Genomic DNA, 21,713 nt, shown 5'->3' on the forward strand with positions numbered 1-21,713 from the left:
TGACATCACAACTATGTTTCAGTTTTAAGATACATAACGTTGGGGGCTAATTAGGTCTTATTCTGAACATGTATTCCTCACCTATCTTTGGGTCAATTTATTAGTTCATGTATTTATCTATACTTCTAATGAGTGACAGATGTATAGTATATTGGTACAGCGAGAACTGTGCGAGCCGTGACTAACATTTTTGTTAATACAGTGAAAAGAGCTTGGATTGAAGTTTTTAATAGACAAAGTAAGTGTGTCATAGATACAACTGCTGTATACCTTTATCGAATGGTAATGATTATATATGATATCGTAAATGTCTTTTCTATGCATTTATTATGAGAAAGAGAAATAAAATGAATTTGAATTTGAATTTATCGAAGATGATATTAAACACATATTGTTTGAATAAATAAGTAATACATTGTTAACGCCGTTGTCACCATGGTTTACAACCTAAATAGTATGAACTATTGTTTGATAAACAGTCAGTTAACAAAAAAAAAATCATAACTTAAATCACAATAGCTTGTTTAAAATTTACTGTATGTATATTTGATTCATATTGATTACATAGATCAATATTAAATATGGCCATTAAGATATAGAAGACATTCGGTAGGAAAACATTTGAGGTCATCTGACCCGAAGGGTCAGAATGACCTATTGTCATCGATTCATCGTCCGACGTCGTGCACAGTGCACCGTGCGTAAACCTTTCATTTAAACGACTTACCTGTAGCATGCTTGGATGAATGACCTTGACCTTTATTATAGGTCACAGTGGTCTAAAAGTCTAAACTATTTAAAGGACTTCGTATCAAGAACCAAAAGTACAAAGGTACTCATATTAGATCTGCAGCATGCTGTCATAAAGGGCTACCAAGTTTTTTTCAAATGAATGACCTTGACCTTCATTCAAGGTTACAGGGGTCAAATAGGCTATTTTTTCAAAAGGACGTCTTCTGAATTACTAAGATGCCGAGAGACATGATATTAAGTTTGAAAAATGCTGTCATGAAGGGCTACTAAGTTTATTGAACTTCATTCAAGGTCAAAGGGATAAAATAGGCTTAAATCTTGAAACGACTACTTTTCAAGAACCAAAAGGCCCAGGGTAGTCTTATTAGACCTGCGGCATACTGGCATAAATAGCTTTTAAGTTTGTTCAAATGAATGACCTTGACAACCATTCAAGGTCAAAGGGATCAAATTGGCTTACGTCTTTAAAAGACGTCTTCTCAAGAACCAAAAAATCCAAGGTACTAATATTAGGCTTGCGGCATGCTGGTATGTAGGGCTACCAAGTTTGTTCAAATGGATGACCTTGGCCGCCATTCAAGGTTCAAATAGATCTTTGAACTCCTTGTGTATAGCTAAGAGGCATAGAGACCTGATATTGGCATGTTGGCATGAAGGACACCATGTTTATTTAATTGAATTGCCTTGACCTTCATTCAAGGTAAGTCATCAAATATATCAGAACTTAAACTTTTTCTTTTAAAAGAGTTCTTTTGTATTGCCTTTGCTATGTGCCGCTACTATATTCTTTGAGTTGTTGTATTGTGTTAATAGTCAGATAACCGTTTAGGCCCATGGGCTTCTTGTTCAATGCTATCACACGGACGCTGACTACCGCAGATATTGAACAACATGTCCCACAAGTTTTCATTATTCTGACTACAGACAAACTAGTTTTTTCTTTCCCGTTTATTTTGAAGGTTTAGCAGGTTAGATGTCATACGCACTTTTATCAAAATCAATCAGAAAATTAATCTCTTACGATTGTTTTTCATCCTGACTTGACACTTGCAAACTGTTGGACTTAGTTGGGTGTTCAGTATTTTGAGTGTTGCCTGTGACGAAGCAAGAGAAACCTTATTCTTCTAAACGTCTCCCTTACCCGAGGACGTCGTGACAAAATCGCGGCCTTCGCTGGATTTTGTAAATATATATTTTGACTATGAGATTCTTCGAAATGTAGGTTGCAGTATATATGTAATAACTATAACATTTTGTTTTCTCTAATTCTGAAGCATAATTGGCGTTCTATATGTACTATGATTCATTAAACTATATAGCTTGAACACGTTCCTTGCTAACGTTTCGTATCAAACCATGGCGAATTTTCATCTTGGCTTGATTTATCACTGCTGGTGGGATGCACAACTTTAAAGACAGATATCTTTATTTATTTCCTATTTCAGATTTATATTTATTTAATTAAAATTTCAAATCGATACTTCTTAATTTAAAATTTCAATTATCATAGACGACCTTATTAAAATTTTTCTTTTGCTCTATTTAAAAAGGACGTTTTTATATCAAATTTTGTATACCATAGGTTTGAATGTCTCTCTGAGTAAAACATGCTTTGATTTAATAAAATATTCAGAACACATTTTTTTTTAAATTTCTACTTTATGTATTTGATTCGTTTGATAAATTATCTTTGGTGTTGATAGATGTACAGCAAAATATTGGAAGTACCTTTGTCTGGTCCATGTTTTTAACGTCTTTATTAACAACGGTATTTTCCCTTCGTCTATAACTGAAACATCTATGTTTGCGTGGCCGCTTTGTCAGAGATAAATCTACATTCAAACAAAACAGTGTTTTGAGTTTTATTTCTTAAGACAGCATATCAGTGAATGAACGGGTAAATACAGGTGATATAATAATAATAATATTGATATAATTTAACTGTTCACTGTTGAACATAACACATAAAGCAACGTGTATTGAAGATTAATTGAACAGGCTGCACCAATGCACCAGAACTTTATATTCAACATATCAATTTCTGTTCCTGGAATTCTGGAGACTTAATCCCCATCAGTTTTTCATGTTCCTCTCCTAGCTCCTTGGTTTTATACTCGTATCCCCCTCGACCATACCGGAGGTACATCGCTGTATAGAACAGCATACTAACAATAAGATCCAGGATGATGTGGCCGCCGAACAAAGCTACCAACATTTGTATGTTACGGGGATCCGACTGATCCCAATGGGGGTTAGGGGCATTTCCTGGAACACAAAAATAGGATTGCATTAAAAGGCCATACAAAAAATATTTGTGTTTCCAGTAACCTTACAGACCCTGAAATCAGTGCCAACTCAAAAACTTTTTTATCAATTTTGACCTCAAGCAAATAAAGAAAAACCTGAATTTTGCTCAAATTCAGGAATTTTGATACAAATTCTGTAAATTTAAGACACTAATGCTCCCCTGGGAATCGAATCCATGGTTAAAGACAAAATATAAATAAAGTCTAATAATAGGTGGAATAAAGTCTATTTCAATTTTTCACTGCAAGAAACTGGGACGAAAAGGAAAAAAACCTACCTAACGACCCTTCGTTTTTAAAATGTATTACCAGAAACAAATATATTTTTATTTGGACTTATTGATATTTATTATCTAAAGGTTACATAGAGAATGGATACATGTATTGTGTTCCTGGATATCGTATAGAGGAAAACATTATTGCAAACACATACAATAACATTTATGAATGAAATGGGATTAAGTAATATTTTACATTCATAAATAGCGATGCCTGGTGTATTTGATTGTTTAAAGCATTATGATAACGATCGATGTATACCACAATTCACTCCATATACATAAAAATCATGGCACAGATATATAAACCTGACGGCAGCCAGCGGCCATTTAGGTATCAAACAGATGTCATCGTAACATCGCAGGGCAAAGTAAGAAAGGGGATGCAGTGCATATCATATATCGTAAACGAATATTTCGTTAAACGATGATTTCGCAGTAGTTCACATGTAGACATTACGTGTGGGGGACTATCTGTAAGTGTCAGTTATTAGAAAGTAACCTAAACTAAACCGTGAGAACAATATCATTTCATAATACTTGACTTTATATGCGTTATATCCGAACTCGGGGAGAGTCTTTATTACTTGACTTTATATGCGTTATATCCGAACTCGGGGAGAGTCTTTATTGTGTAACAGATGTATATTGTCGAGTTATCGCTACACACATAAAGTGCGTACTTACCTATCAGCTCGTGGCGATCAAAGGAAACGAAGGCCATTTGACAGAACCAGGTTCCTAGCAACATGGTACCGAAAACCCGGAACGCCGAGGCGAGGAAACATGAATAGTTATTGTAAAATTCTATGATGAGTAAAGCAGCAACCACAAACATCACGTAAGTCGGCAGGATGTGGATCAGAATAAGGAACTCGTTTTTATTGTGTCCGCTATGGATACTCACTCCGCTCCTAAAACATAAACAATGACATTAAAACTAGGACTGGGTTGTAGAGCTATTTACCAGTAAATCTGAGTTATGTAGCTATTTACCAGTAAATCTGAGTTGTGTGGCTATTTACCAGTAAATCTGGGTCGTGTAGCTATTTACCAGTAAATCAGGGTGATGTGGCTATTTACCAGAAAATCTGAGTTGTGTGGCTATTTACCAGTAAATATGGGTGGTGTAGCTATTTACCACTAAATCTGAGTTGTGTAGCTATTTACCACTAAATCTGAGTTGTGTAGCTGATTGCCACTAAATCTGAGTTGTGTGGCTATTTACCACTAAATCTGAGTTGTGTAGCTATTTACCACTAAATCTGAGTTGTGTAGCTATTTACCACTAAATCTGAGTTGTGTAGCTGATTGCCACTAAATCTGAGTTGTGTAGCTGATTGCCACTAAATCTGAGTTGTGTGGCTATTTACCACTAAATCTGAGTTGTGTAGCTATTTACCACTAAATCTGAGTTGTGTAGCTGATTTACCACTAAATCTGAGTTGTGTAGCTATTTACCACTAAATCTGAGTTGTGTAGCTGATTGCCACTAAATCTGAGTTGTGTAGCTATTTACCACTAAATCTGAGTTGTGTAGCTGATTACCACTAAATCTGAGTTGTGTGGCTATTTACCACTAAATCTGAATTATGCAGCTCTTTAATTGTTATTATATCTGAGTTTTGAACCACTAATGTTTGATAAAAATTATGAAATTAGGTTCTGAGAAATACTTTTATCATGGTAGAGTGTAGGTTTTCGATAAAAAAATCTCTACATACGAATGACATTTGGTAAGTCAATTAAAAATTTACCAAACCAATGCCAACGCCAAGGTCACAGTACTGGCACCATCTGGCACTGGGAGTTTCCAGGCCATCAAATCAACACAGGCATGTACTAAGAACATCCCATACATAGTCATGTGCTGCAGGTTTGTAATGGCGCCTGCCCTAAATCCGCCGTCCTTCGGGTCAATGAATACCAGTCTCGACGAGCCAACCTCACACAGTAGAACTGCAACAATGTTACTATTTGTTAAACAGAAAAAAAAAAATCAAAAATCTTCTCTCTCAAAGACAATGAGATCCTTATCCCACTACCGTAGATATTTACTGGAGTACCCACGGAATAACTGCTTTAGTTATATATATTATAAATTTATATATATTATTATTCAATTTCAATCCCATTTGGACTTAAAGTTGTATTTCTTGTAATTTTCGACGACGCAAACTGTCATAAAACATACAATGTGTGAAAATGGATGTTTATATATATGATGGTTCAGATCCATGCACAGCACCAATATACTATTGACAAAGCGATAAATATCGCATGAAATATCACACGTTTTAAAAGAACCGCCACAGTCAACGCCATGTTTCAAACTTTCGGGTAATATCGGAAAATCGAGTTGCATCACGTGACCGACATCGGTGATACCCGTATAGATTGGAACCTCCCGAGCCTATGACGTGGTCAATATCGGCAATACCCGTAAAGATAGGAACAGTTCGGATACTTCCGAGTTATTTTAAACGCGTACACGTTAAAAGTCAATATTCTGATTCATTTGTTTGATAACTTTGCGAATAAGAACTTTACAAAAGTCGGTAAATATCGAAATTTTAAAACTTAGAGAGGCAGAGAAAAATATGTAGAACAATGTGTATACCTAAACTACAACAAGTCACAGACAATACAACTTTAATGAACTATGACCTTGATTAGATTAACATTGGTCTTTGCGAAGAAAACACGCTAGACCTACTTCAAGTAGGAGTAGCATCTTACTAGATCTAAACTCTGGTTTTAAAGAAGTGCACAAATCAAGTACAAGTTTAGGGACGCCAACTGGAATTAAATTTTGCGAAAACATTTATTTCAAAGCTTTAGCTTTAAAATATTTCTTGACGCCGTCAGCAAAGTAGGAATGGTGAGTCTTGTCATTGTTGACTGACCCATGTTTATTGTTCGAGTCGGTACGAAAGAAGAACTATATAGCGTGGAGCATGTTCATGTGTTGAAACAACATCGAAATATTCCCGTTACAAGTCACAATGCTAGGAAATTCTAGATAATTGTTAGAGAATGTTGATTTACCTTAAATAGGCTGTTCAACTTGTATTAATGCTAAAGGCTACATAAGCCACCAAAACAATGGCGGCACATTCACGTTATGATGGCGACATTTTCATATCACACAGTGTGCATTATCCTTCCGATTTTTGTTATCATTACTAAATTATTGTCAATATTTTTTTAGGTTTCCTCTCTGCTACACTGATCAGATAATTGTTTCAAAATAAATGTGTGACTAATTGTAATATTTGTCCCATTTATGTTTAATGAGTTTTAAAAATCTGTAAAAATTGAATACGTTTCAACTGAAACTTAATTTGCTTCAAGAGGAACTTAATCCATCACCCCAAGCACTCGACTAAAACAAGATTCAATAATTACATAATATTAGGAGTTGACTATTATGGTGCATGGTTTCATTATTCATTGAATATTCTTTCACGAGAAAAACATACAACCCTATCTAGCTAATTAGCTGGTTAAAATTTTAAAATTTTTGAGAAAAATGTTCAAGCATTCATGTAATAAGAATCTATGTTTCATCTTTATATGGTTAGGAAAACATTTGCTTTTCAAACTGAGTAAATTTGCTGATTTACCAAATAATTGTTTACATCCTCTCGTGAGATTTAAAAACAGTAACATAAATATTTAAGTTATTAATCCTTTATGCTACCTGGTGGCATATAATAGTCTTAACTTACGATTCTATTAGATTAATACGCAACTACAATGTGACGTCACGATAGCGTCAGGTTGTCGCGCCATTGTTTTCATAAAGAAAACTGGAAAAAAAACCCACGGCCAATCAGAAAAATATATTTAGCCCAGTAGGCACTAGATAAGAAAATACGGTAATGCTGACGAAGCTATAATTACAAAATCAAATTGAATATGTATTTACAATCATATAGCTAATTACAAATCGAAACTTCTTTCGCCTGAACACGCTTCGTAAAATGACACGTTTGTCTTTAAAATTGCGCGTGACACCATCATCAAGTTTAATTACATTATGAATGGCAGAACAGGGGAGAATTATTGTATGTGTATATATTCAAAGTTGCTTTAAGATTAAACCCCGGTTCGAATTAATTTTACACTTGAGTGTACAAGAAAATATATTTCCTGACTAAAAGGAAATAAAGATCGTTTCTCTGTCTGGCGGTGTGTCTCCCTGTCTGTTATAAAACTCATCTTGAAGGTTATGTGTTGACCACACTTTGCTTGATAATGAAAAATAATGATTAAAATGGCTAAATATATTTTTAAAAAAGCCTGTTACCAATCACGGAATATTTGACGACAGCTAGTGTCCGGCTTACAACCACACTAGCAAGGTGCTGAAGGAAAAAAGTAAATAAGTTTATGCTTACCAAATGTGAATGCTACAACCTTCCATATGGCCTCAATCGGTACCTTCCGACATGTGGAACAGAGATAGCTTATCCTCGATGTGAAGTCGGAGGAGGAATTCTTCCTTTTACTCTGTAAGAACAAGCTTTATATATTAATAGTTAATCGGAATCTGAGATTTTAAGTAGACTGAAAACAAACACTTTTATCTAAAAACGTGTAAAAGTTACATTTGAACGTTTCTAATGTAGACCAACCAACTAAATGGTTTTACAATTTCTACTTTCAAACCTACTTAAATCAATTTCAGCAATCATGTTCTATAACTAAGGCATATAAAGTCCTGTATTTGTCCTTTGCATTGGCACTATATGATAAATTGATGACCATATTATAACAACAAATTGACACTATATCATAAATTGGTGACCATATAGCATTGTAAATTGATTGGTGACCATGTGATATAACAATTTGACACTATATATTAAATTGATGACAATTTGTCACTATATATTAAATTGGTGGTCAAATGATATAACAATTTGACACTTTATCATAAATTGATGACCATATGATATAACAATTTGACACTATATATTAAACTGGTGGTCATGTGATATAACAATTTGACACTATATATTAAATTGGTGACCATATGATATAACAATTTGACACTATATATCACATTGGTGACCATGTGATATAACAATTTGACACTTTATCATAAATTGATGACCATATGATATAACAATTTGACACTATATATTAAATTGGTGGTCATGTGATATAACAATTTGACACTATATATTAAATTGGTGACCATATGATATAACAATTTGACACTTTATCATAAATTGATGACCATATGATATAACAATTTGACACTATTATCATAAATTGATGACCATATGATATAACAATTTGACACTATATATTAAATTGGTGGTCATGTGATATAACAATTTGACACTATATCATAAATTGGTGACCATATGATATAACAATTTGACACTATATATTAAATTGGTGGTCATGTGATATAACAATTTGACACTATATATTAAATTGGTGACCATATGATATAACAATTTGACACTTTATCATAAATTGATGACCATATGATATAACAATTTGACACTTTATCATAAATTGATGACCATATGATATAACAATTTGACACTTTATCATAAATTGATGACCATATGATATAACAATTTGACACTATATATTAAACTGGTGGTCATGTGATATAACAATTTGACACTATATATTAAATTGGTGACCATATGATATAACAATTTGACACTATATATCACATTGGTGACCATGTGATATAACAATTTGACACTTTATCATAAATTGATGACCATATGATATAACAATTTGACACTATATATTAAATTGGTGACCCTATAATATAACAAATTAGCGACCATATAACATTGTGAATTGAAACTATATCATATGTTGGTGACCACATATTATGTGTATTTGTATTTGTGATATTGGATGCTGTCAGGATAATGTAGTGTATGTAGTCTTAAGGCAGCTCTGGCGAAGTGATTAATCTTACCAACACATAGTCCCGAAATATGTTGAACATCCACCACACAGAGATTGAGAACATGAACGAGCCAATGATCATATGTCCAGTGAAGCCCATATTGAAACCTGAAACAGAACTTTACCGTGTTACACTGCCTTAAATTTCCGATCCCTGTCATATCAAAAGTGACATTTCACGCAATAAAATCTAAATCAAATAATTGTATCAACAAATATTTCCATGAATCATAAACATTTTAGATGTCATTAACAACATAGCTCTACATTAAAAACAAACATAGCTCTACATTAAGTTTTAAGTATCTTGCTACAAAGTAGTTTAGTGTCAATAACCACCTCTCAGTCGCTATTAAATCAACTATAGACTAACATTTATGATGAGGACAATGTCATACTAATCCATTATAGGTGTTATGGTGGTTTACCATTATAGACTTACCAGTGTTGTGGATTGGTGCTGTCTTACTTCTTACGTCGTATGTGTACCGTCTTACTAACGTCCGTATGAGTACCGTCTAACTTCTCACATCTCTATGGTAGCTATGTATCTCTTGTATTTATATACCAATAAGTGGTATAATTGGTCAATTAACATGCTAATTTATTTGTCTAGATATATGAAATTACAAATTTCGGAATCAAAGATAATAATTAAAAAGATTAAACTGAATATTGAGATATTTGGATCCTACTTTGAATTTTAGATGCAAATATTTCTTTGGGTTGTTTATTGATTTCTTATTAAAACAACCGTATGATAATGTATAAGATTTGTGAATATTGAAAGACCCAAACCTCGATAGAAAACTTAATACAAAAAAGATCATGAAGATTGCCACATGCACATTTAAATTAGGAAAAAAATCGAGGCCAACTCGAACAAAAATAACAAATATACCTCGATACTTGAGGGAGGGAGCTAGTGGTTATTATGTCTACTGTACAGTGTTTAATTTCGTGGGTGTAAAATTTCGTGATTTACTTCGTGGATCTTTTTCGCGGGGGTTGATTTTCGAGAATTAACTTTGTAGCATTTAAAAAGCGTTTTTCATACGACAGGTCATAATATGTAAAACCATTAATTTGATACATTTTGCAAAGTATTAAATTTTACGATTTTGGATGGATATACGAATTTGGCGAATTTACAATCTGATTAAAATACAGAATTTTGATCCTTATTATCACTACGTTGATAAGAGGATCTGACAACATCCCATGAAGGGTCACGTTCTGGTAATCTATGGAAATGGTCAATAAAATTACTGCTGCCAGAATCTTGACTGGGATGAAATAGTTTGAAAAAGCTGTCAGAATTGTTTTTGTGTCATCAAGCTAAAATCATATATTTTATAGGACGAAATGGAGTTATCAATTGTAGAAAATGTATTTGATCTGAAGTACACGTGGCAAAAAGGTCATCCGACCATGACCTTTTATGAGATGACCCTGAAGTAATTTAATGCCTCCATGTAATACTCCATTCACAAAAATGATGATTTTCTGTCAGCCCAAACTTGACACTTATGTAATGCAACCATTTATTTTGAATACTCTTCTTCTTTGGAAAGCGAAAGAACTTGTTTTATAAAAACTTATTTTATTTTAATTTATTTTATTTGTGTGATTGTTATAGCAGCCATAAGCGGCACATTGCACCACATTGAATTTATAATGACAGCCTGTAATTATACTGTAAGTTCAGGTGTTTAGCTCTATTCGTGTCCATCTCATCAGCAGCGGTGAGCCAGTCGCGATCGGTGAACCAGTGACGGGTGCTGGCTGACAGCTTCGTTATCGCAATAAATTTTTGCATATTGGTCAGCTGCCCAGATGGCCCTATGTATAGCCTGGTATCTCAGTGTGTGCATTTGCCATCCCCATGGAGAGGGGTATTTCAGTGAACTTACAGGGGGCCCAATCTACAGACAACTTATCACTATTTGTGTCACAAACCTTTTACGGACACATGAAAGGAATCCCAGATGCCTTTTGCGACCGCCTTTTTCTTGGCATCGACGGTCGTTCCATTTTTCACTTCTTCTCAAAAGCTATTCATTAAATTTGGATAAAACCATCTATGGTCAAAGGTAACGTAAGTTGTTAATTATAGTGTCATATACCCAAGAAAGTGAGGGACGATGCTAAAAGGAGTCAGTTTACACTAAAACTTATTAATTTCATGACCCTGGGTTTCACGTTTCCCCCGCGGAGAGAGTCAAATTTACTATGATTTATATAAGGAAATATTTTAAGGAATGTATTAGCAATAAGTGCACTTTTTATAAATTAATTACTTATTTGTCTTTCTGGCACTAAAGCCATTGTTTGATTACCGATTTGCCTTGATGGACATTGGAAATATCGATAGGATATATATCCTTAGTGCAGCGCTTGATGGATATGGGTAACATTATATACTCCAATTCCTCGGCCCGTCCCCGAAACATGACAAAATCATTAAAATGTTAAAGTATCAGATTTAATATTTTCATTGGTTATATTCAATGATTTTTAAATCATTTAAAGGAAAACCTAGCTGTTGATTTAGAAAAAAACATTTATTTCTTCGTTTTTTGTATATATTGAATATATTATCTTTATTGCGGAAACGATAAGAGCATAGTAATACACTTTGTGCACAACATCACTATACAGGTGTTCGTTAATTGAAATTATTTGATAAAATATATTCAAGCTTTATCTATTTAATAGTGTTGATAGGCTTTTTTCCGAATTAAACATATATGCATGATAGATAAAGAAGTTTTGATAAACATAAGTATTAATGTTTTGCTAATGAGATCGGCAGTACAACTTTTAAAGTCTAGCTCAGAAAGGCCTGGAGATCTACTAAACAGATCAGTCTCCCCTATGACACTGGTTGTGTTTATAACGTTTTGGGATTGATCTAACAACACAATGGTCGACAGACAGTCATCATGATCTTTGAAGATGCTCCACCGCTGACAAATGGTATTTTTTCACTATCACAAACAGGAGCAGACGGTTTAGTATTTTTCTTCAGTAACAAAAGTTACTTACTTTACACCATTACCACCATTGGAAAGTTTGAGCCTCTAATTTTATTCAATTAAAAAATATGAAAAATAATTAATTGCATCCCGAAAAAATTCCGTGTCACTATATCCTATATGGAATGAAGTACTGATTGCGCATGCACCAAAGTCAAAATAAATTATTTTATATTATTTTTTGTGTTAATTAGACATATATGTACACGATTAAACACCAATTATTGTTCAAATAATGAATATCATTTATGCTCTGTCGGCGGTGGAGCATCTTTAATAATTAAAGTCTATTACCGTTATTTCTCAGAAAATGTTGAAATAATACATAGTCATGATCAAATTTAGGCTTTCCTCGAAACCTTAGTCGTGCATGTTACATTTTGGGACCGGTCAAACATGAAGATGATCAAAAGGCATACTTCTTGGATTTTGATAGCTGAAGATTGTCACAGTATTTTCTTAGAAAGTACTGATACAACGACGTAACGATTTCTTAGACGATAGAAAATAGCTCCTCAATAACCAATTCCTATAGAAAACAGTTCATAAATAACGAATTCTTAAAGAAATCAGTTACTCACTAATGACTTCTTATAGAATAAAAAACAGCTCCTTAACTACGATTTCTTATAGAAAATAGCTCCTAAATAACAATTTCTTATAGATTTACAACACGTAAATAACTATTTCTAATAGAAAACAGCATCTTCATATGGTATGGAATAACGATTTCTTATAGAAAAAAGCTTTTCAATAAAGATTTCGTATAGAAAACATCTCATTATATACGATATAAGATAAATGAGATAACTTTCAATTTATGTAAGATATGATATATCTATATTCATTAAAATTTAGGATCGATATTGTCCCTTGAATAAATGTGATGTTGGCTCGCCATAAAAACGTATGTCGCATGATTGACAACTCTTATTTAAATTACTGTATTATTTTTATTATTGATATTACACGTACTGTAAACCACTTTAGTTTCGAAGAATTTTTTGCAGAATTTTTGAAAATGTATCAAACTAATATAAGTATATCTTACGACTGTCCGTAAGAGTCTTTGATCGCGATGTATTCTTGACTATGTTAAAATAAAAAAGACGCGGTAATAAATTGATTTACAGTACTATTATAACAAAAGGAATATTTTGTGATAAACAAGCATCAAAAAGCAACGTTCTTTATTAACTTCATGTAATATCATCTTTCATACAAGATAATTTCGGTATGGTGATCTGCTTCAGCTGCTGCATCCCCCTCCCTCCTACTGTAGCTAGAGTGTAGATTTCCCTCACACCGACTGTAGCTAGAGTGTAGTAAGGAATACAGAAGACCTATGATGACCTGACCGAGGATAAGATGACACCCAAAAAGCGACAGGATAAGCTCTCCAATGATTGTCTCGTCCACATGGTTCCATTCAGGATCGGGCACTTCGCCTGTAATCAAAAGTATGAATACTGGTCTAGATACGTATTTCTGTATGATATTCTGACCTAGCCTAGATACGTAGTTCAGTATAGTATACTGACCTAAATACATATTTCTGTATGTTATACTGATCTAGATACGTATTTCTTTAGGGTATACTATATTGACCTAGATACGTATTTCTTTAGGGTATATTGACCAGATACGTAGTTCAGTATAGTATACTGACCTAGATACGTATTTGTGTATGGTATACTGACCTAGATACGTATTCCAGTATGGTATGTATACTGACCTAGATTCGTATTTCAGTATGGAATGTATACTGACCTAGATACGTATTTCAGTATGGTATACTGACCTAGATACGTATTTCTGTATGGAATACTGACCTAGATACATATTTCTGTATGGTTTGTATACTGACCCAAGTACATATTTCTGTATGGTATGTAGTTACTCTGAATGTACCAGGTCCCGAAACAGAGTAGGAAGTATCCCTTGAGTATGGATACAACCCTACTTGTATAGGCGGTAACAAACTCTAGTAGACACATGACAGCAGTCAAGTACAACAGATTGGCCGGTAACTTGTGGATCAGATCGGCGTATTCAGCTTGATTCTGTTCGCTGGTGATGATAAATGCACCCCTACAAATTATGTAAAGAAGCAAGCATTAATATTATACACCGGTCTCCACATGACGACATGTTCAATGATTAGTATTTCCTAATTGCATGACTGCGTGTATATTTTGGGAACTTTTTTTTGTGTTTCACTTATAACTGCCTCATTTTGGCGTTCGCAACTCTGAGAAGTACACTCTCTGTATAAAGGGAGTAGAAGTATATTGTCTTTATACCACAGTTAGAAAGTGATCACAAATGGGAAGCTTTATTTGTCCTCCAAAACAATACTGAACACTACTACATCACATTAATTGAATGTCCCCCTTACATGACAACATAACTTTTGGTAGGTTTTGATACCAAACCTAACTGCAATGTATTGAAACGTCATAATTACCATGATAACGAGATAGCAGTAATGACGTCATCAACGCCCCGCGGCACATACCATCCTTTCCATATGATTAATTTCACCATTGAGAGGATAATGAATGGACCGAACATGGAAGCATGCTGTAAGTTTATAACTGCCTCGGCAGTGAATCGTCCGTCAGTCGGGTCGGTGAACCTTGCGTAGGTTGATCCAAGTGCCAAGCCAAAAACTGAAGGAAGAATGAAAGAAGAAAATGTTTAAAAGCTGGATCACCGGTTTGTATTAATAACATGACAGTACAGAGTGAAAAAAACTACGTTTGCCATTTGAGAGACGTACTCATAGAAAAATATTATTTCGATTGCTCCAATGGTATATGGTAGAAAAGGGTTTGGGGCACTGATTCAAGGAACTGAAGATATTTTCATTTCATATATCTGCCTTTTTATCGTGTAATATTATTGCAGAGAACATTAGACAAAAGACAAAGCTTTTATTGGCTTTATTCGTGGTGTGCACTCATCCCAATCATGTAGTATAAATACAATCCGACTGAACACTCACCAAAAACGAATATGACCAGCATAAACAATGGTATTGCTGGGAGGTTTCTATAGCAAGGTACGCTAACAGTTCCATTGGATTTTTTCTCTTGTATTTTGCACTGAAATATATAAGGTGTTATATCGTATCAGAAGCATTTCAACGCATCGTTATTACGTTTTTGTTTTCTTTTATGGAACAAATTTTCTAAACGTGCAAAGAGATGGAAACATATAAACTCAAAATCGCCAAAATGCATAAACAACAATGAACGTTAATTACAGGGAGGACCTTCCATACAGAAACATAAAAGTTGTGGAATGCAATGATAATCATACATACCATCCTCGATACTTCAGTTCACGATTACAGGGAAAGGGAGAATTCAAAACAACATCATTTAACATATTCGATTCTGTTAGTGTACATCAAAGGACAAACCTCCAATGTGTACCTGTCCCCGTTGCATGATTATATATTTTCTCTTCAGAACTTTCATATCTTCGTCCTAACGTATCCATTAACACCGTATCGTGGTATAACTAAAAACTTATCTGGACCAGGATGTGTAGCCTAACCAATCAATGAGATGATAGGGGACATTGATAGAGTGCAATCCCTCTGAAACATACTGTGGAAATAAACAGCTGTAATTCCCACACTTGGTTTCTATCAAACAAACTGTCAATTTCACTTCCAACATATTACAAATAAGCTTACAGTAAATGTTGCAAGCAACACACGTCCCCTGCCGTCAATTCGATTTTGTAAAAAAAAATATCTATTTATTACCTCATACCATACCACTGTATACATTTTGAACAAAAAATTTTGATATGTTCTGAATTTATCATCTGGAAACTTTGGAAATTTTGTGAAACAATCTATATTTAGTAATAATGGCCTTTGTAGTTGACCTTTTGAACTCTATCTCAATCCCAAGTTGTGTTTCCTTGTATACTTATACCACGCTATGAAGTTTGAAAAATTCCGTTGATGTTTTCAATCACAAGCTGTATTTTCTCTTATGCTACTATTGTGTGACGTTTGATCAAAACCAATCAATTTGTTCTCAAGTTATCATCTGGAAACCAAATCTGAACAGACAGATAGGGACAAACACACTAATTCCTTCCTGTTCCACCGACAGGGGACGAATTAAGAGAACCACAAATGAAATTATCATAGAAAATAATATGTAAATTCCAGACATTCTTACTTATTTCTCATTTTGATATTTACCCGTAGATACTGACTAAGATCCTTCAGTAGCCCGGCCAGAGATAGGAATACCATCAATATCCCTACAGCGCCATGTCCAGGAAATCCCATTATCGGATAGCTGCTGTCCACGTCAGGCAAACAGGATACTGACAGATTAATTTCTTCTGAGTTGTATATCTCCCAAAGACCGCAAACACAGATCACAAAGTATCATGCACCGTTATGACAACTTGCATTTCTGTTGATGGATACGCCTGGATGCGCACAGCTTATTTTTTAGTTTAAACTTATTTTATTGCAAACAAATTTACAACGGGATCGGGCTCAAGTTATTACAAGTTATTAAAGCCCTACAAGTATCGCTGTCAAGGATCTGTCTACCGATGTTCAGATGTTAAAAAAAACCAATATATACCAATATGAAAATCAAATTTTGCTTTTTGATGTTAGTCCCTTAACCTAAAACCATCAATTAATATTGTTTTCTAACTTCTAGATTCTTTATGAAATAACACACTGTATGCAGAATATCTTATTTACAAACAATATTACGCATAGATCTAGATGATACAATATTTTTGAACTTCCACAAGTCACACTGGTTGCATATTTAATGAATGCCAATGTGATATAAAAAGAAATTGAAAGAAATTCATAGAAAAATACCTATAAACAAAGAATTAGAAGAAAAATTGAACACGAGCTATCAGCTCACGACCCCCTTTGACAGCATTAACTAACAAGAGCTTAAACAAAGTACATTTTGGCCATTTGGGTTTCTTGAATCTTCCACATTCATGTGTTATGTATCTTAAATACAACACTATCATATGATTGGATGAAGAAAACAATACAGGGTACCATTTCACAAAACTTCAATAACTTACAAACGTTCGTACGTTACGCCAAAAAATGAGAACAATTTTGTGAAACTAATTTACACGAAATTCGTGAAATACGAAGCAATGTGACACGGTACATATAGCCTCTTAATCTCAAGGGGGTTATTTTTTCTCGAGAAACATCACATTTCCGGGTATATAACACACTGCTACCGGGGACATAAATTGTTTTTACCGGGGACATAAATTGTTTTACCTGGGACATAAAATGTTTTACCGGGGACATAAAATGTTTTATCGGGGACATAAATTGTTTTACCGGGGACATAAATTGTTTTTACCTGGGACATAAATTGTTTTACCTGGGACATAAATTATTTTACCGGGGACATAAATTGTTTTTACCGGGGACATAAATTGTTTTACCTGGGACATAAATTGTTTTACCGGGGACATCAATTGTTTTATCGGGGACATAAATTGTTTTACAGGGGACTTCAATTGTTTTATCGGGGACATAAATGGTTTTACCGGGAACATAAAATGTTTTACGGGAGATAAAATGTTTTACGGGAGATAAAATGTTTTACCGTGGACATAAATTGTTTTATAGGGGATATAAATTGTTTTACCTGGGACATAAATTGTTTTACCGGGGACATCAATTGTTTTATCGGGGACATCAATTGTTTAACAGGGGACTGCAATTGTTTTATCGGGGACATAACTGGTTTTACCGGGGACATTAATTGTTTTAACATACCATATAAGCCGTGTGATGTGTTTCAAATAATCACTATCCTTTTATAAACAAGAGATATAACAATAATATTAAGTCCCTGGTCTGTAAACCTCCTGTTACGTTTGTAACTATAATCAAGAAATAGTTTAGTGAGAAATCCACTTTGATACCGCGTCAAAAAATACAACATTTTAATGAACCAACACATCTCATATACATAATAATCTCACTTATTAATCTTTAAAAAAAAACATGAAATATGCAGCGTGATTAAATATTTCAAAAAAAATCACTCCCTGAATTTACATGAGCGATAATTTGACAACATAATTATATGTTGATTAATACTAATGCATTCAGCTATGTGTATGATGAATGTTGATCACAAACTACAGAACTATTTTCAGAACTATTATAAATTTTTTATATCGTTATCTGAAATATTTTAAATCACCTAATAAAACAACTTTAATGAGATCCTGTTAATTAATAGCTATACTAAGTATTGAACCTGGCAAATATCATAATTATACAAAACAACAGACTGACGGCATCTCGATGTAAGGCCTAATGAAGCAAGTTAGAAAGAAAAAATATAATATTTCAAATTTAGTCGCCCTTTTACTCTAACCTTAATGCTATGAATACAGGACAAAGAGTGAAATAACCACGTTCGCTATGTAAGAGGGGTGTCAATATGGGTCCCTCAGAAAAAAATATCAATCATATGTATAATGCATGAATATGGTGACACTTTAAAGTCAGTAGCATAAAAAATGTAGTTTACAACATTTTTTGGGGAATCCCGCGTGTTTAAAGCTGACAATGCAAGTTAAAAACATGCATTTGAAATTAAAAAAAAATTATTAACGAAATATTTTTTTCAAAAATTGTTTCTGAGACATCCCCTAGTTATGACAGTGTGGTATCTAAGGAAGTGGTAGCCATTTTTCTTTTGCTCTTCTTAGTAACCTTCACTGGCCAACCCCCTATATAAAGCACGGGACACTTGACATACGTGTCATTCTAAACATGTCTTGTCTCAGATACACATGCCCCGATATTGGAAATAACAATGTCAAATTGAAAATAAACATTGCACTAACCTGCCAATATTTCATTGAAGTAATAGATGAATGTGTTGTCAGCTATATCCCAACATATGTCCAATACGAACTAATAAAACACTTCAATATACACGAAGTTTTACACGTACATGTACATCGACACGTGTGTGTCCTTGATAGTTGTCGCTCGTTCGGGTCAGGTACGTAGTCACGTGTATACGGTCAGTTGAGTGCATGGGGTACGATGACATACGTGGAGATATGTGGACGGATTATTGTTTGGATTTCTATTCACTTGCGTTGAATTTTTATTTTGAGAAACATCTAAATGACAACTTAGAGGAGTTGACATGTTAATTGCTAAAAAAAGGTCCCATATAGTTTTACAGGTGAGGGTTTTGTTTACCTATTTGTAGGTGATATATACTGTGGAATGCTAGGTGTATAGGTACATGAATGAGCGCACGTGTGTCGATTCACGCGCTTTATATAGGGGTCGGCGAGTCGTCGGAATGTAAAACAAAAATGGCTGTCCTCAACCGGGGAATGTCTCATAAACGATTCTTGAACAACGAGTATACTTATTTAAAAAAAAAATCATTTTAATAATTTTAACTTGCATTGTCAGCTTTAAGGTAAGTTAAGCGACAAGATTTTCATTGTTAATTTTATAAAACGTCAATGTATATTAATTATAGACCTTTTTTGAGATCAATACGATGTTATGCCGACCTTCTAAACCTAATGACCGAGGTCAAGTCGAGATTGCTATACCACCATGTCGATATAATGCTACTCAAAAGTTATTAATTAGATATGATGTTTCTTACAATTGTTTAATATTTGATGTGTGTATTAACAGCAGATTTGTGGTCAGACGACACAATCCTCGGGAACTTCATACTTCCGTTGAGAAATCAAAATAGTCATCCTAATTTTAATAATTGAGTTACCATATATTATCCAAAAAGAATAGATCAAAATCAAACACATCGGATATTGAAATGGATATCAAGCAAGGACACGTCAAGTTGACCCTTTAGGAAAGTTCCCCGAGCAAACCACGATTGCCATACTCGCCGCTAACGTGAACCTGATCATTGAAACGCAAATAGGTAGAACATGTAAGGTACTATCTGTCTTATTAAAACGCCTATTAGTTTGAAATTCCATTGATCCGATCGATTGTGTCAGCAAAAGACTTACATACCATAGATCTGATACCTTGAAGGGCGTCTTTAACCAAGTAGTGACGACAATCAATTGTATTTTATCATGGTATCATATGAGCCAAAAAGTCAGGATCACCTACAGTCATGTCGTCGTGTATCTTGCGTAAACTTTTCACATTTTGAATTTCTTTTAATGTTCCACAAGTGCATGCGATTTACCTGAAAACTTTCCCGCAAAGATCCTGGCATGGTATCGACTAAGTGTTGTTACTTTTCTTAATCCGAAATCCATGATGGCTTCTACGACTGCCATCTTAAAGCATACTTAAACTTCTGAAGTCCTACCAGTGCGATTTAGCTGAAGCTTGCTTTAAATGGTCCCGACCAAGTGTTATTATCTTTGCAGTCGTTTCCAAATCCAAGAAGGTTACCATGACACCACTCCTAATTAATTCCCTATTCGCCTGTTGCCAGGATTGTCAGATGACCGTTTAAGTCAATAGGCCTCTTGTTATAACCCTTAATATTTCGGCTTTGCGTAAAATGCTCAAAGAATGTATCGGACATTACTATCACGTTGTTTCCTACCTATCCAAGTGGAGGATTGGACTGACTGTCCTATAGGTGAATTGTACCTACAGCTTCATTGCATTAGTATGAAGCGACTATATTTGGGAATTAACTTATGATTGATCAAATACTTGATAACTTCCAATTTTAATATATTAAGCTTCTGTCTGAACTTCAGAATTTTCATTTTTTTTTAATTTGAACTTTTATGCTAACATCATGAGAATTGTTCGATTTAAGTAATCAGGGATATTTCTTCCATATAAAGTAATTTTAATTCGAAGCCAACAGATTAGCCCATGCTTACTACAAGGTGTTGTGTATGCCCTACAAACTTTAACAACAATCGTGTGAGTGCACTGTAAATCTCACCGACACGGCTAGGTTTTAGAAGATTTTAAGTAGTTCTGTGTCAACGAATGACAGTAAAACTTTTCCTCAACACTACACACACAAAAAAAAACAAATCTTAAAGTTGTATTTCTTGTAATTTTCACCATCACAAACTCTCATAAAACATACAATGTGTGAATATGGATGCTTATTTATGATGGTTAGATACATGAAAGCATCAAAATAATATTGACATAGCGGTAAATGTCGCATGAAATATCCCACGTTTTGAAAGAACCGCCACAGTCAACGCCATGTTTCAAACTTTCGGGTAATATCGGAAAACCGAGTTGCATCACGTGACCGACACCTCCCGAGCCATATCACGTGGTCAAGAGCGGCAATACCCGTACAGATCTGAATAGATCGGAACAGTTCGGATATTTACGAGCT

At 34.2% G+C, this 21,713-nt stretch overlaps 2 protein-coding genes across 2 annotated transcripts; both read right to left on the minus strand.

Moving 5' to 3' along the window:
• Positions 1-2,616: 2,616 nt before the first annotated feature.
• On the minus strand, positions 2,617-11,059 carry LOC138319930 (transmembrane protein 45B-like). Its single transcript, XM_069263042.1, has 5 exons — positions 9,297-11,059; positions 7,741-7,852; positions 5,095-5,296; positions 4,025-4,251; positions 2,617-3,018 (listed from the first exon to the last, which is right to left on the minus strand). Exons 1-5 carry the CDS (start codon positions 9,384-9,386, stop codon positions 2,780-2,782), a joined length of 870 nt encoding a protein of 289 aa, XP_069119143.1. The 5' UTR covers positions 9,387-11,059; the 3' UTR covers positions 2,617-2,779.
• A 2,415-nt stretch (positions 11,060-13,474) lies between these two features.
• Positions 13,475-19,813, minus strand: LOC138317605 (transmembrane protein 45B-like). Its single transcript, XM_069259385.1, has 5 exons — positions 16,553-19,813; positions 15,332-15,431; positions 14,792-14,996; positions 14,192-14,415; positions 13,475-13,772 (listed from the first exon to the last, which is right to left on the minus strand). Exons 1-5 carry the CDS (start codon positions 16,640-16,642, stop codon positions 13,534-13,536), a joined length of 858 nt encoding a protein of 285 aa, XP_069115486.1. The 5' UTR covers positions 16,643-19,813; the 3' UTR covers positions 13,475-13,533.
• Positions 19,814-21,713: the final 1,900 nt, after the last annotated feature.

This window comes from Argopecten irradians, chromosome 3 (assembly GCF_041381155.1).
Source record: "Argopecten irradians isolate NY chromosome 3, Ai_NY, whole genome shotgun sequence".
Taxonomy (NCBI): domain Eukaryota; kingdom Metazoa; phylum Mollusca; class Bivalvia; order Pectinida; family Pectinidae; genus Argopecten; species Argopecten irradians.

Coding starts and splice junctions, on each gene's coding strand:
- LOC138317605 (XM_069259385.1), bottom strand. CDS start 16,642: ATGGGATTTCCTGGACATGGCGCTGTAGGGATATTGATGGTATTCCTA. Junction 15,432..16,552: donor ATCTTAGTCAGTATCTACGG/GTAAATATCAAA, acceptor TATATATTTCAG/TGCAAAATACAAGAGAAAAA. Junction 14,997..15,331: donor GCTGGTCATATTCGTTTTTG/GTGAGTGTTCAG, acceptor TTCTTCCTTCAG/TTTTTGGCTTGGCACTTGGA.
- LOC138319930 (XM_069263042.1), bottom strand. CDS start 9,386: ATGGGCTTCACTGGACATATGATCATTGGCTCGTTCATGTTCTCAATC. Junction 7,853..9,296: donor TATTTCGGGACTATGTGTTG/GTAAGATTAATC, acceptor TTGTTCTTACAG/AGTAAAAGGAAGAATTCCTC. Junction 5,297..7,740: donor GGTTGTAGCATTCACATTTG/GTAAGCATAAAC, acceptor ACATTGTTGCAG/TTCTACTGTGTGAGGTTGGC.